Source organism: Liolophura sinensis, chromosome 7 (genome assembly GCF_032854445.1).
Source record: "Liolophura sinensis isolate JHLJ2023 chromosome 7, CUHK_Ljap_v2, whole genome shotgun sequence".
Taxonomy (NCBI): domain Eukaryota; kingdom Metazoa; phylum Mollusca; class Polyplacophora; order Chitonida; family Chitonidae; genus Liolophura; species Liolophura sinensis.
The window spans coordinates 25,135,006-25,152,054 of NC_088301.1; the positions used below are offsets into that span (position 1 = coordinate 25,135,006).

The window sequence follows — 17,049 nt, forward strand, 5'->3', positions numbered from 1 at the left end:
CATTTGCTGTATATTTTCAACAATCCCCACCAATTAAACAGTTTACTTTCTTCACGGGCATTAACATACATATATAATGGAAAATATTTTGATTTCTATACAGCACAGTGACAGAGGCTTGTGCAGTTAGGTTAATTAAAGTGTGTACAAACAATACATGTACTTTCAATTTGTGCCCACATTATCAAATATATATCGACCGCCTCGGTGGCCTATTGGTTAGAGTGTACACCTCGAGGTCGAAATATACCAAAGGCATTAAAATGGTACTTGTTGGCTCGATTGGCGCCCAGCGCTAAGGGCTTCGAGCAAAGAGACCGGACTCGTCAGCCCGATGTCAGTTTATAAAATGATTGGCTGAGGTGTCTTGTGTCTTCGGTATGGTGTTTCAGTGGCGGCAGCACTTTGACGGCATTCGCCCTGCCGATCCAATAATACACGGACCGTATAACATGATCAGGTTAACATAACGTGGCCACAGTAAAGAGGAGTGGGTGTGGGCGAAACAAAGATAACTTTTGGAAATACATATACAAGATACACTGGTTGAGGCAATCGCTATTATAGTGCAAACCAGACAGGAGAACATAGGCCTATATATGAGACATACTCTTCGCAGCCATCGATACATTGTATTACACTACATAGTTTGTAAATGTGGTAAATATGCCTTTGGACATTACTTGAAAACGTATATGTCCTGTGTTTGTTGAAACAGATCACAGATTTTCAGCACACATAGAGTACATGTGTAGCGCTTTACACTCAGTAATTTTCAACTTTACGGCTGTTACGGTTTTCTCGCAATAGATCTCCAAATATGGTGACAAATTGCGCTTTTTAACGTTTTCATCGCCATTTGCAGCAGAACTATGCGTCGCCGGAAAGAAATGAGTCCACATTCATGATCAGGACGTCAAACTACGTCGGGTAGCATGTTTACATTGTTCGTGCCTTCATCCCAGTCAAAGTGCCAAATATAGCAAATCGGCCTTTGCACAATATTTGAAGCATTGCAACTCCCACATTTATTGGCACACTATCATGATTTTACGCACGCCTACAGTACTCATATAGCCCTTTGTACTCAGTCATTTTCAGCTCCACAGCTGCAGCGGTTGTGTGTCACGTGACCTCCAAACATCGGCGAAAATTGCACTTTTTCGCATCTTCATAGCAATTCGCGACAAAACTATGCGTCGGAGAAAGGAAAAACCACCAAATTCGTCATCAGAACATCGAACTACGCCTAGCAGCCTACTTGAAACCTTGAAATTCACAACATTTTCATCGCCTGACAGATTGGCTAAGCTGGGATCGAACTCTGACATGACTGACTGGTGTCACACCACGCAGCCGGGAGACGGTTAGCGTTTAAATCCTTGTGTAATTAGGTAAAGTCTTAGAAAATTTCGCCAGCATTTCCCCTACCACCCACACTATTGTATATCTGGCGTAGTCCCCAAGGCAGTCGCAATTCTCATTTCAAGTCTGCGTACAAATTTTCTTTATGCTTTCATCTTTTATATGAGAGTATAAGTTATTGGTCGAAAATCAACACATAACTAGCTACACGGTTTTCAAAGTTTCGATGCGACCTTACACCGTTTGTCACTGAGGCAGTCGGCCGGTCATTCCCTATTCCCTTCCTTGGCATACTTGGCTCGCTTTGTGTAAGAAATAATGCAAAAACAAACCCCGTGTAAGAGCAAATTTGAACTTCCACGTCTCAATCCACGACCTGCCATGCACAGACTCAAAGCTCTACTGATAGCTCGGCTGTTGTCAGAAAGTCAACACTTAGAACACATGTCCATACCCTGACCTGGTTAGCGTATAGTAAAAAAGACAAGGTCTGCCCAAAACAAAGCTAACTTTTACAGGTCCACGTCGTTTGCTGTTGTAGTTAGATCTCTACGCCATCTAATAGAGTACTGGAGTTAGATGGAAACTGGAATCAATGTCATCGTACAACCGTTTCGGGAGATCACGGACAGTGTAGCCGAAAGCATCAGGTCAAATACTACAAACCCAGTCCAGTCCCCATCTAACTCCATGTTAAAACAATAGGATTCCCATCTTTTTCTAAACAAAAAACGGTGTTGTCATATAAACGCTTCTAGCGAAAAAAACTGTTGATCGGAGCTCAAATCCGTTGACGAATGCTCGAAAGAGCATGTCTTGGGCTACAATTTCGTGCAGGTTGCACATTTTTAGCTCCCACAGATCTCAAGTTACAGGTCATTGAAGTTACGTAACTTTTTTGAGTTTTTTGCTAATATCTCAAAAAGTTACACAGATATGCAAAAAATACAACCAGATTCAGAATCAGTAGCTCAAGATACATCAGAATACGTTGAGAACAATTGAACTTTGAGAACTTTTTGTGACGTCACAAATTCGACCAATGGCGAACTCCCAGAATTTTGACCGGAAGTGAACCATTTTCGCAAACTTTAAAGAACTCGTGACTTACTAGCCGCATGTCAAATTTGAAACCGATCGGTTCTGTGGTTCTTGAGAAGAAGATTTTTAAAGATTTTACACAAAATCCAATATGGCGTCCGAACCACGTGACATAGCAAAAAAGTGGAGAATTTGTCCCGAGATATTCACCGCCAGAATATGTGTGCAAAATATCAGACCTGTATGTTGAACGGTAAAAAAGTTTCCATGCGAACAAAGTCGGTGAAAAAAAAATAATAATAATAATAATAACTAGAATGGATCTGCGAATAGCAGATCCTAGGCCGGGATCCCGGATCTGATCGATGACGTTTTCCCCTCCATGTTCTGTGTTCGAAGGACACATGTTCTATATACACGGCTTTCAAAGTTTTCATGCGACCTTACACCGTTTGTCACTGAGGCAGTCGGCCGGTCATATGTATTCCCTCGAATAGATCAGCGACCTTGATGATTCTACGCTATGCCCAGTGAAAAACGGTCGTCCCTTGGCAGACTTAGCCCGCTATTTGTAAGAAATAAGGCAAAAACACGACCAGTGTAACAGCAAGTTTGTACATTCACATCTCAATCTACGACCTGCCATGCACAGACTCACAGCTCCACTGATAGCTCGGCCACCGTTAGAAAGTCAGCAGTTATACCAGGGCACATGTCCATATCTGTCAATCACCCCGGTCTGTTTAACGTATAGTAAAGAGGACGAGGTCTGCGCAAAACAAAGCTAACTTTTACAGGTCCACGTCGTTTGCTGTTGAAGTTAGATCTCTACGCCATCTAACTGAGTACTGAAAATAGATGGGAACTGGAATCAATGTCATCCTACAACCGTTTCGGGAGATCACGGACAGTGTGGCCGAAACATCAGGTCAAATACTACAAACCCAGTCTAGTCCCCATCTAACTCCATGTTAAAGCAATGGGATTCCCGTCTTTTTCTAAACAAAAAACGGTGTTGTCATTTAAACGCTTCTAGCGAAAAAACTATTGATTGGAGCTCAAATCTGTTGACGAATGCTCGAAAGAGCATGTCTTGGGCTACAATTTCGTGCAGGTTGCACATTTCTAGCTGTCATAGTTCTCGAGTTACAGGTCATTGAATTTACGTCACTTTTTTGAGTTTTTGGCTTATATCTCAAAAATTTACACAGCTATGCAAGAAATGCAAGCAGATTCAGAATCAGCAGCTCAAGATACACCAGAATACGTTCAGAACAATTGAACTTTGAGAACTTTTTGTGACGTCATAAATTCGACCAATGGCGAGCTTCCAGAATTTTGATCGGAAGTCAACCATTTTCGCAAACTTTAAAGAACTCGTAACTTACTAGCTGCATGTCAAGTTTGAAACCGATCGGTTCAGTGGTTCTTGAGAAGAAGATTTTTAAAGATTTTACACAAAATCCAATATGGCGGCCGAACCACGTGACATAGCAAAAAAGTGGAGAATTTGTCCCGAGATATTCACCGCCAAATTATGTGTGCAAAATTTCAGACCTGTATGTTGAACGGTGAAAAAGTTTCCATGCGAACAAAGTCGGTGAAAAAAAAATAATAATAATAATAATAAGAAAAAACAGAACGATTACAATAGGGATCCCGTTCGGGAGAACGGGATCCCTAATAATAATAAGAAAAAACAGAACGATTACAATAGGGATCCCGTTCGGAAGAACGGGATCCCTAATAATAATAAAACCTATTCCATGTATGGTAAATCATTAACATCATCACAGTTCACATTCCAGGGAATAGGAAATTTGGGGGAAAGGCTGTCAGTATCACCCATAGTTGCTCTTGTGATGCTTGTAATATACACACATATATGTATATACATACACTCCTGAACATACAGCTTTCCTTTCACACAGGGGTCCCTGGATTTGGCTCTCCTGTTTGGATTGCACCAGTTATCTCCCTTTGTTGTTGACCCTCTGTGTGCGGCGTACCATCTTGTTGATTGTCTTTCAAATCTGTAGCTTGGTTATCTATTAAATTATTGGACTGACTATCTACCAGATCGTTCAATGAACTGATGTCTGGAGGAACAGCGTCTGTTTGTGCTCTTGCACCAGAATCCTCAAACACATGAGGTTTCGCACGAGAGTCCTCAGATGTCTCCGGTTTTGCATTAGGGTCTGCAGGCATCTGAGGTCCTACACCAGGGTCCTTGCATGACTCAGGTCTTCCTCTGGTATTCTTTGACACTTGAGGTCCTACGGCAAGGTCCTCTAGCATCTCCGGTCTTGCAATGGAGGCCTCAGATGACACAGGTGCTACACCTGGGTCCTGTGATGACTCAGGTTTTGCATCGGTATCCTCGGCCATCTGTGGTCTAACCTCCTCCTCTAATATCTGAGGTGCAGCAGCAGATGTGTCCTCAGAAGCCTGAACCCTTCCACCCCTGTTCTCACCTGTGTTACTTGGGTTGAACTGAGATCTCTCCTCAACCCTTATCTCAGCTGTATTTGACAGCCCATTAGCACCACCTGTCGGACTGTCCGATATTGACCTAGCGCTCTCCTGAGCCACCGCATTGTTTCTGTTCCCACGAAAGTGCAGTACAACATTTCGAATCATCTGACTAGGACCTGTAAATCTCAGATTCACCCTTCGTAAGTTTGACAGCCCCGCCTCCGCAGGGCGGTTAGTGTCATCGTGAGGCAGGTTAGCAGCTCCTCTGTTAAATCGGGGATTTGGTGTTACCTCCCCTGTTGGGGCCCCCTGGATCGTTTCCTCGTTCTCTTCTGGGTCCTCTCCATCTACATCACCCACGCCCTCCCCACCATCCTCTCCCACTCCTTGACCTTCAGCGTTACCATGGTTACCACGCTGTGACTCCACCAGGATTCTCTGTATGCGAGCTTGTTGTAAAATAGCCGGCAGTTCATAATGATGAAAGAAGAACAGCATAGAATGCTACAAAAGAAAAATAATGTAAAATAAAAATATTTTAAATATGCCTTAAAACTTTTAATTCAATTATTCAATTACAAAGAAAAAAAAATTACATTGCCTTTGATAATTATGTTACAACACCTACTAGTCAGCAATATAAGTAAGTAATTTCTAGAAGTGTTGAAAAACAAAAAACACCCACAGTTGCATGAAGTTTATCTGAAATATATTTCAACAGAAAATTAAGTAAAGTTACCTTCAGTATTTGTCTTATAGCATTATATTTATTGATTTCTTAATCTCTCATTACTAATTTCTGAATGAGTGTTGCTTGTAAGATCTATATTAAGGGGACATGCAAATGGGACAGCCCATATTTAAGGAACTTTCACTGCAAGGAAAAATGTCTTCTAGATGGGAGCGAGAACACAGCGTGAAAAAAAAACAAAAAAACAGAGGAATGTTTTAGAAGAAGTGATAATTTATCCATATAATAATTCATCTGTGTTTTACTCAAGAATATTTCCCTTATCTTCTGGACATCACATTACAGGTGGAGGTAACCAAGAGGAACGACCACATTTCACCACTACTACATCTCAATGGGGTACCAGTCATCTAAAGAATAGGGAACTGAAGTCTTGCTTCAGTGCTTGAGTGAGTGCTTTGGGTTTAACGTCGTACTCAACAATTTTTCAGTCATATGAGGACGATCTTGCTTCAGGGTTATATATCTCTAATGAAGCACTCTTACCACTCTGCCAGCAATGACCATGTCTGCTTACCTGTATGAAGAGCCAGGACACAAAAAGAGCCAGATTACTGTACTGACCATTAAACCGATAGTGGTATGCATAAAATGCAAAGTGGTACATGTAAAAGAATCTGAAAAGAGAGAGAAGAAAAGAAAAGAAATAAAATATTCTCACAGCGCTTTTCAAATTTAAATTGCAAGAAAAAAAGCAAAAATACTTTACAATGCTGTACTCAAGAATATTGCACTTACACATGCAAGACCACAGTTAAATGTATGGGTGGAGCAAACCTGGGAAAATCATGACAATGTCATGATAAAAACAGATGTAATGGTTAGAAAATATGAGGCAGAACAATCACAAGTAAACCTAACCAGTTGCAGGGCTTGTTTATTGTTGTATTCCATAAAAAAGGCAGATACAATTCAATAAGGTGAAGTTTGATTCTTACCTAAGCCAGTGATGTTTGCTGATGCTGGTGAAATTTGATTCTTTAACATCAAAGTCAGAGTTTGCTGATATGGTGAAGTTTGATGGTAACCTAAATATTGTGGATACTGGGGAAGTTTGATGTTTACCTAAACCAGTGTTGTCTGTGGATACTGATGGAGTTTGATGTTTACCTGAACCAGTGTTGTCTGTGGATACTGATGGAGTTTGATGTTTACCTGAGCCAGTGATGTCTGTGGATACTGATGGAGTTTGATCTTTACCTAAGCCAGTGATGTCTGTGGATACTGATGGAGTTTGATGTTTACCTAAACCAGTGATGTCTGTGGATACTGATGGAGTTTGATCTTTACCTAAGCCAGTGTTGTCTGTGGATACTGATGGAGTTTGATGTTTACCTGAGCCAGTGATGTCTGGGGATATTGATGGAGTTTGATGTTTACCTAAACCAGTGATGTCTGTGGATACTGATGGAGTTTGAGGTTACCTAAACCAGTGTTGTCTGTGGATACTGATGGAGTTTGATGTTTACCTAAACCAGTGTTGTCTGTGGATACTAACGGAGTTTGATGTTCACCTGAGCCAGTGATGTCTGTGGATACTGATGGAGTTTGATGTTTACCTAAACCAGTGATGTCTGTGGATACTGATGGAGTTTGATCTTTACCTAAACCAGTGTTGTCTGTGGATACTGATGGAGTTTGATGTTTACCTGAGCCAGTGTTGTCTGTGGATACTGATGGAGTTTGATCTTTACCTAAACCAGTGATGTCTGTGGATACTGATGGAGTTTAATGTTTACCTAAGCCAGTGATGTCTGTGGATACTGATGGAGTTTGATCTTTACCTAAACCAGTATTAACTGCTGAAGTTTGATGCTTACATGTTCCTAAGCCAGTGTTGTTTACTCATACTGAGAACGTTTGATGATTACCTGAGCCAGTGTCGTTTACTGATACTGGTGTGACAGCAGATGGCATCATACTGGTCTGCCAGCCAAACTATCAGGATGATGTAGAATGCTGTTGTTGTGTCATGAAAGAACTCAGACATGATTGCTTCCATTCCTGTTAAACAGAGAAACATTAAAATGGCAATGGAATAAAAAAAAACAAAATCCTTAGTCTGGCAAAACACACCAATGACTGTCTAACCAGGCCTGCCTTTCCATCTCATTTCGATATAAAATTCAGTATATTGCTTGTGATGGATCTAAAGATTTACATATGTATCACATAGCAACATTTTTGTAATTATAGGATTACCTTGCATTAATCTGGCTGGAGTTCAACACTTTACTCCAGAATAGGAACTGTAGGACTTGATGGGCCTCATCACAAGATGCTCACCTGTACATGTATTATGCTATTTTATTTTCTTTTCACTGATTCTTAATAACACCATACTTTACGATTTTCACAGCAGGTGACAGAAAAAGATAATTGCAAGAGCGGTGAATGTATGTGCTCTGCTCTGTATTATCTAGATGTACAGTACTAACACTAACCATAAATCCTACAACAATCGTGGCCCAACAATACGCAGACAGTTAGCATATGATAGGTGACCACTGACTGTCTGTCGACAGACCGCTGACAGTCACCCCAATCTTTGCACAGGGTGACGCGATATATCATATGATTGGCCGGATGATATGCCGATGGTGACCACAGATCTGATCACTGTCGACCCAACCTCCGCTCATGGTAAGCTTATTATACGCCGACTCTCCAGCCATGATGTCAGAGGGATTCATGTTTAGGATCTGACTGTACTGCACACCCAAATAAATGCGTGAACTGTTGGATGTATGCACTGCATACTGCAAACCTTACAAGGTCTAGTAAAACTTACCCACAAGTGCCAGGATGACCGTGAGGAGTGGTGCCGCTGGAAAGGCAGCTGTGGCGTTCATCTCTAACATCTGCAGTAATTCCACTGAAAACACAAACAGCCATATTAAACCATATATACGAGGTCTCCCAACTCAACACTGCAGCCAAACCGTGATCTGAGCACTCAACCTTTGCAGTGTCTACATATGTACATCTTGTTCTTGATCAGGTGGTGCAGTTTTGAAATACACCGGCATTATTTTATGATTTGTGATACTGATCCCAATACTCTTATGACAAGACGGTAAGAAGGTCAAGGAACACAGTTTATACTGGCATATGTAACAAATGTGAGAAAGCTCAATTTTTCAGATATATTATACATTGCTGCTTACCAATGAAGATAAATATTTGATGATGGGAGTAGCGCAACAAGGTGGACACCGAGACTGTCTACAAAACAAAATAATTTACACAATATTATAATGAATTTTAACTGTAAACCAGGCTTGTCACCGATACAGGAGATATAAAAGAAGTATTAAATGAATTCTTGATGTTCTTATAGGCATTCTCTATTGGCCACTTTAACCACAACTTAGGCGAAATCGTACAGGTCCAAATCGATAATACTGAGTCTAAACACTTCTCTCTCATTACAAGCAGTATTGTTGGGAGCCAAATCTGCCTACCAATGCTGTAAGTGGTGCACTGTCTCTGACACACATGAATGTTATATATGAATGACAGAGTGTAATGCTGGACATCAATGAAAAACCAAATCAGCATAATACCATGGCTATCATAGAATATTACCATGATAACCATGGCTCTGAGTACCAAAAAGGTTTTGTCCACTAAAACTTCTGAAAGCGTGTAAAGATGTGTGCAACAACCACTTGGTGGAAATTTATGACACACACTGCTGTTGTCATGTTATATTTGATCACGTTATAATGTGGGAGATGTGCATTGCAAAGGTAACATACAGAAACTGCTGTTGACTTGTACTTTGACTACTTACAAACACCAACATGATGAAGGCAGCTGCCAGGTAAGAACTCCTTGCCATCCACATACTGACAAACCTGTAGTGTTCTCCTGTCACCACATTCCTCACATAACCTGTACAATAAACAGGTCTTAATTATGCTCTATGTCTATACCATCTTGATTACATGTGTGCAGTTATACTGATGCCATCCAGTATGTATGTACATGTATGTATCACTGAGGTTTTATGTCATAGTTTACAATTTTTCAGTCATATAACCACAAGGAGTCATGAGGTGTGTGTACACATATTGTGTCTTCTTGTGGCAGGGCGTGTCCATGCTGCTGCCACTGAAGTATCATGCCGAAGACACCAGACATGACATCCCACCGAGTCACATTATCCTGACACCGGGGCAACCAGTCTTGTTTCCTTGCTTTAACCTCTTAGTGCTGAGCAAAAAGCGAGACAAGTACCATTCTTGAAGTCTTTGAGGTATGACCCGACCCAGGTTTTATCCCAAGGTTTCCAGACTTCGAGGCAGACGCTCTAACCATTAGGCCACCGAAGAGGTCCCGTATTCAGTGGCCAGTTTTACTTGTGGAGAAAACTAGGCAGAGAACCCGAGAGTTCTACTAAGACACCATGTAACTTGTATAGAAAATACTGTACTAAAATACTTCAACATGAAACAATTACAATATCTGACATAATTTTACAGTAATTTACTCTTGTGCAATAAGTTATACCACTTAGTGAGAGCGAATTTTGATAATGTAATATATCAACCTTTTTGCTGTATGTTTATTAAAGCATATTCTGAGGGCATTATTCACTGTAGAGTGATAAAATAACATGACATGTATTTGTAAAATGCTGAAAGAGTCCCACCACAATAATGTAGTTTTACCTCAAAAATCAAATTACAAGGCTGCATTTACATTTGATTTCTTCACATACGAATAGGTTGAGGAATCAGGGTACTGATTTCCAAATTACTGTCTCAATTCAATTATTTATGTGATCGGTGCTCTAACCAGCAAACGGCCTTTAATAGTAAAAATGATTCCACAGTATCTAGAAAACAACAACTGTTCCCGAATTAGACAGTACGGGTGGCTGTTCCACCTATTCTCTAACTTCCTCCAAAGATAAAGTAAACCACAAACGTGCTCTAATAACCTTTAAAGACGTTAACGAGAAAGAAAACAAACACACCTTGAAACCAAACCAAGCCAAATCAACAATGGAAGAACAAAGACATAGGCCCATCACAAAGCCAGATAGTTTACATTTGTTTGTTTTCATTTATTTTTTCGTCTCTCTTACTTTTACTATCTAGTTGACATTTGGAATATGTTATCACTTTGATATAGCTGCAATACTGCCAACAAGGCATTGATCATCTGAATCTTTGACTCTGTCTTAGTCTCCCCTGAAGACAACTCAGTCTCCCCTGAAGACAACTCAGTCTCCCCTGAAGACAACTCAGTCTCCCCTGAAGACAACATACTCTCCTTACCTTTACTGTCCTCCTGCTCGGCTAGTTGTTTTACACTAGACATGAGGATATCATCATAACCCAGGAATTCATCCAGCAAAAAACGACTGAAGCTATCACCAAAACAGGTGTCTGTTAGAGGGTCTGTGCAAATACACATAGAAATACACATGTTTCAAGAAAGGCATAAAAATCGAAAAAATGCATGAAAATGAAAACTAGTTGACAACAAATGTAAATGTCATCATTCAAAGAAAAAAAAAATGCAAATGTGGTTTAAACTGACTGAAAATATGGAGGAAACCTTAAGAGGCCATACCTGACACTGTCAAGAAACAATGGACAAGTGACAATTACATTTAAATTTGCGACCTAACAGACAATAATAAGCTGACCACTGGTCAATGTATAGTAACAAAAATTGAACACAGTTTGTAAAAACGTATAATGCATGTCCCTTTATAATTAATCATTAGAAGTTAATGAGCTCTGCCATACATGCACATAAAATTAATGATTTTTCTTTCTTACACAATATTCTAACTAATAAACTTCTAGACTGAGCTCTGGTTAACATGACTTTATGGAGCCCAGGATACATGTTGATTTTTATTCTTTGTTTGGAAGTATCTTTAGTTTACTGGTTATCAAAAAAAATAAGCCAACCAACTTTTTTGAATGAACCAAAGTCTCAACTGCAGCAACTTGGTCACATGAATAGCAAAATAATGGAATTTCACAAACTTATTTCCAGGGCATGTTACCAACATTCTCTGTTGCGGCCTCTTTATTAAACACTGATGGGTAATGAAAACTTGTCTTAATTGAAAAACCCAAGGTTATGAGAGCCTTTCCTAAGAAAAACGATTTCCCAGAGAGTTTATAAGTCTTACCCAATGTTACCAGCATCACTGTTATGTTTAATCTTTCTCTGGTCTTGGGAGACAGACGGAGAAATCCATACTCAAGCGAAAACTCCACTATGTACTTCTCCTCAGGCCACACTGTACAAACACACAAACAAGGCATACATGTATATATGAATATTGTACATGCTAATCTTGGTAAAAATATTTTTAATACTGAAACTGAAGCAGACTCGTGCAAAATACTTACTGCAATTATTCAACCTTTCTGCATGTTTGCAGAGTGTTTATTCAAGGATATTCTGATGGTATTATTCTGTTTTGACTGATAAAATTATACTTTTTGTGATGCCCTGAAACTGACCAATTTAACGAATGTAGTTTTGATTCCAAAACCACATTAAAGATATACATAAATTGCACTGAAAGTTCCTCTTTCATATGTAAAAAGGTTGAGGAATTGGAGTAGAGATGTATCACTCTGTGAGCAGTTCAAATACAGTTCTGACATGCAAAACCAAAATATCACAGAACAGCAAACTTTAAACCCATGTGACTTGTTTTCAATGGATTTCTGATGAATTTAAGTTTTATAAGTGAAACAGTTGTTGGAAACATTGATAATGCCAAAGCGTTTAGACAAGTGGATTGAACAACGCCATACCATAACAGAACTGAACATTAAACTGGGAGAAAAATAGCCCCAGGTGGCTAGTTCAACTCCTCTCTTTATAGTGGGCTGACTGAGTATTGTAGCCACTGGGGTAACCAGTGGTAAACCATACACCGATTCACGCCATGTTCGATAAGTACTTTCCAAACAATGGCTGTCGACCAAAAGTGGTGTCAACTTTGGCTCTTGTTTCTCAAGTAGCGACCTGAAGCTAGGGGAGAAATATTTTCAGACTGAGGGACCAATGAAACCAAATCTGGCTCCTTCAAACATGCAGTATTAGGTGACACATAAATTTGAACAGAGAACTTTAGGAGTACTTGAGTCATAAATGTCTTCATCTCAAGCCTTGAGTAAGTGTGAATAGATGCCACGTGGAGCGGGTAACTCTTTAATACCCAGTCACACAGGATAATGTTATTCATAACTTTAACTTTAACAAAAAAATAGATTTGGTGTCCCGGCTACCAAAGAGGTCACCGTGAATGGAGAAAGGCAAAAATTCAACTCAATACATGCAGTATTTTTTAAAGATAACGCCCTTAACAACTTTTACATGTACATTGCCTTAAGTTAATGGACGCTGATATCTGAGGTGTGGCATACATATATAAGCTCTGGCTCAGCCTGCTTTGTACAGCGGAGATAAAAAATAATTTACACCCTTTTTAAATTCTTGTTCTGTGCCTGAAACAATACTAATGATTATTAATTCAAGATTCACCTGCTTTGGCGAGCATCTCAAGTTCTGACAACGTCTCCCTCAAAGGCTGCATGGCCATTCTCCGGGACACATCCTCCTCGTGGTATGGCAGTGACATGTTAGTCTCCTCTACTGGGGGGTAGTCACCATGACTCACATTCACTAGCACATCTTCCACATCCGACAACAAACTTTTCTCAGTATTCTCAGTATTCTCAGCATCTCCTGATGTCTCTTCTGAAACATCGTCAGAGTTATTTTCCTTGGTTACTGCTGATATATCACTGTCTAGAAAGCTTATTTCCAGATCTGTGTACTCTTTCTCGTAGGAGTTGGCAATGGTGTAATTTTCTGAGGCGTTCTTCACGATCTCCACCCTCAAGATGCCTTGTCGTGGCCACTCCTTCTGTACATGCTGAAGACAGTTGATTGGGGAGCGGGCAAATACATAATGGATGTAGGCCAAAATTCCCAAAACAACCAAAGCCTGTTAAATGAGAGAGAAAAAATGTCATTACAGATTGCAGAGCATTAAATCCAAGCATGTCATTTTCACATCCCATGCTCCCATGCTTGACTTATGCTGAGATTAAGATCCTTTGCGGAGGCTGAAACTTGGCATGACAATAACTGAATGTTAGGACCTTTTCACAATGTTTATGTGTAAACACTGCTGCCATAGTGACCAATAATGTTGGGAATTATATTGCTATGGCAGTGATATGGCATAAATACACGTAACCTAATTCTTCTAAAATTTGGGACAGATATTAGTAGTGCTGAAAGTAGAATATTACATTTCTTTACCAGCCTTTTGGAAAAGTAAAGATATGAGTATATGGTTCATTACATGGTCTAACCACATAATAAAAAAAAAACTCAATTTTCCTGCTGGAATTACATATGTTTAGGAAAACCAGAATGTAGAAAATAAACCATTGGCTTTTGGCACGAAAATTACTAAAATGATAACATTATCACAATTAATTGTCTATAATTTGATGACAGCAGTAAAAAAAGAAGAACTAAAAACCATACCTTGACCAATATAGTGAATTCTAGAATCCTTCTGACAGATTTTGGGAAGGCCCTGGCATAAGCCAATGCGATTCTGTAGAACAGGGCATGGAACAGCCTGTCTCGTACATTGAGGAGGGGGTTAGGAGCAGCACGGCCTGGGATATTGTTCCCCGCCTGATTGTTGTTGTTTTCTTGTGCATTCATAATCACAGGCATCATGGAACAACAACCACCTCAGTTTTATGTCATCTTGGGATTTTGTCCTGCAACATAACAATTTAAAATCAGTCACTGTTGAGTACATACATGTTGCCTTTTGATTACAAATTTTCAACATGACCTTGTAATCTTCAGTAGGGCTCTGCTAACAGCCATAAACATACATGTAGCTGTAATTTAAAATTATCTGCCTCTACTTCCTCTTTTTATGCTGCCAAATGTTTATTTCCACAGAAAAAAGATTGCCCATAGGTTACTAACAAAAAAAAGTATATAAGGTCTTGAAGTCAAACTGGTTCAGCTACAGTAGAAATGGAAAGTTGATGAGACATGATCCAAATCTTCCAACATGTACATTTTGTCTAGAAAATGAAGAAAATTGATTTTCCTTCATCAAAGTTACGTTAAGTAACAGTTTTACAGCCCTTGAAAGTGGTTGATATGCAGCTTAACTCAATCCCCCGTTGGTTTCATTTAAGTGCAGTATTTCATCACGTACCCGGCAAGGTGCAGTACTAACTTGTCATGGTCTATGTGAAATATGTCAGATCAAGTGAATTAAAAATAAATTATGAAAGAGAGTTCTAAGTAAGAAATTTGGACAAGTAGTGCAAAGAGAGTCTGTTTTATGACTAATTATGTGTAAATATGAAATATGACATGTGACACCTGACGTTCTCAGACAATAAGACTATTCGAGAATGCAGATCTCCAGATGCTTGACTTGATATTTTACTCACGCCTATCATCTTTTCTGATGCAGACATGGGCCCACTTGCATGAAGCCCTCGTAACGTTAAGAGCACATAACTATAATGGCGACATAATGCCTACAGTGCTGGTTGTCATGGTAGTGACGTGCTCTTAACGTTAAGTGGGTCTTTTGCAAGTAGGCCCAGGAGGAGAAACACTGCCTACACATGCGACGCAAGTTATTAATACAAACCTCTGTTTCATGACGACATGTCAAAAACTAGGCTTTGCGGACTCATAATTTATGTACATACTGTGCCAATTGACCTGCTTTCTAACAATAAACACATATGTACTATAATTTTTAGTTAAACTATAAATAAAATATGAAAGAGCAATTTTCAGTGTAATTTGTTAACATTTTTAATTTGATTTTGGAACACATTCTACATTGGTTGGATTGGCCAATTTTAGGACTTCACACAGAGTGTAACTTTTATGCCGGTCAACACACAATAATGTCTTCAAAATATGCTTCAATAAACACCTTGAAAACATGTAAAAAGGTTGAAGAATTACACTGCACAACAAAATGGGCATGGGCACTTTTTCAGTTTTAATGCACGTGTCGGAAAACAGTTGATTACTAACCTCCCACGCCTTTCCTGTCATTCCTTTACAATGCTTATTGTCCTACGACACCTGACTCTTAAAATCCCAAGATATCAATCATCCCAAAAGTAAATATCCATCCCTATTTATTAAAGTCCAACCTCTCTGGTCACTTCTCATTTACAAACTGACCACCATGTACACCTCAAGCATGGATACGAAACAGCTGGATACGAAACGGCTGACCCATACTGGCCTCATTTCTGGAGGTCACACACATCAAAACAACAGCACGCACTCTAGTTTGGTTTGCTGACGCACCAACCTTAACGTGATTTGTACCATCTAAAGTCAAGGGGACTAAAACCAGCCAGTCATCATATAACAACAAAAGGACATCATAACCAGCATAAATGAAGGGAGAGATAATTCCGTACCCAGTGCCTGGCCGTGCATGTGCGCCACGTAGATGGTGGCCATTTCGTAAGTGAGAAGTGACCGGAGAGGTTGGAATTTAATAAATATGGATGAATATTTACCTTTGGGATAATCGACATCTCAGGACATCAAGTCAGGTGCCCTAGGACCCTAAGCATTGTAAGGAGTGACTGGGCAGGTATGGGAGGTTAGTAATCAACTGTTTTCTGAAAGTTTACAATCCATCCTTTTGTGGTGAATGGCAGCAATCCATGAGTATGCTGGTCCCAGGGAAGCATTGTCATTCAGCAATAGCTGAGCGGCAAGAGTCACATTTGACACCTGTTTGGCACTGTTTACATTGCTGAGAAAGGGTTTGTCAGGCTTGGAATGAAATTGTGTATGGCTTACCATTGGCTAGCTCCACATTTAACCCTTAAATAAGGCAGGAATGCGCTGACGGCTCCCTGTATCATGTACTTCGTCATACAGACTGCTAAAGCTAGCACTGTTTGTACAATACAATTTACACACTGACCTTTAGATCTCGAGAGTGTAGTGTAAAAATACTAAATGTAGATGGCACAAAACAGCCCTGAGCCCTTCAACAAACTCTTCACCTATATTTCCACATGCAACAATTTAACACTTACACAAGTGTACTTCAACAGATCGTGGTCTGACGTTACTTATCGAATCGCTGAAGGGGATTTTGTAACAGATTTAGGTTTCCGAAGAACCTATTGCAAACGACCATCGTTACAAATTGATAAATTCTAGGAATAAGAAATCAATATAGACGCGTAGACGGACTTTGTGAGCACGTATTAGTTACCTATGCGTCACTACACATTAAACAGCTGTCGAAAAAAAACGCAACGTAAAGATGACCGACGACAAAACATCACATCCCCACCGCCATTTTCAGGAACTGGACTTAGCCTAGA

At 39.8% G+C, this 17,049-nt stretch overlaps 1 protein-coding gene across 1 annotated transcript; it reads right to left on the minus strand.

Annotated features, from left to right (window-relative positions):
• Positions 1 to 4,156: 4,156 nt before the first annotated feature.
• Positions 4,157 to 17,028, minus strand: LOC135470775 (membralin-like). Its single transcript, XM_064749816.1, has 11 exons — positions 16,938 to 17,028; positions 14,180 to 14,424; positions 13,163 to 13,628; positions 11,793 to 11,903; positions 10,921 to 11,043; positions 9,429 to 9,529; positions 8,800 to 8,857; positions 8,424 to 8,507; positions 7,504 to 7,636; positions 6,150 to 6,249; positions 4,157 to 5,385 (listed from the first exon to the last, which is right to left on the minus strand). The coding sequence occupies exons 2-11, from the start codon at positions 14,378 to 14,380 to the stop codon at positions 4,330 to 4,332; spliced, it is 2,433 nt and encodes an 810-aa protein (XP_064605886.1). The 5' UTR covers positions 14,381 to 14,424; positions 16,938 to 17,028; the 3' UTR covers positions 4,157 to 4,329.
• Between the last annotated feature and the right edge of the window lie 21 nt (positions 17,029 to 17,049).

Bases quoted from the DNA above. Each gene is read 5' to 3' on its own strand.
- LOC135470775 (XM_064749816.1), bottom strand. From the start codon at position 14,380: ATGATGCCTGTGATTATGAATGCACAAGAAAACAACAACAATCAGGCG. The intron at 9,530-10,920 runs GTAAGGAGAGTA...TTTATTGTACAG, and splicing joins CGAGCAGGAGGACAGTAAAG to GTTATGTGAGGAATGTGGTG. The intron at 5,386-6,149 runs GTAAGCAGACAT...TTTCTTTTGTAG, and splicing joins TGTCCTGGCTCTTCATACAG to CATTCTATGCTGTTCTTCTT.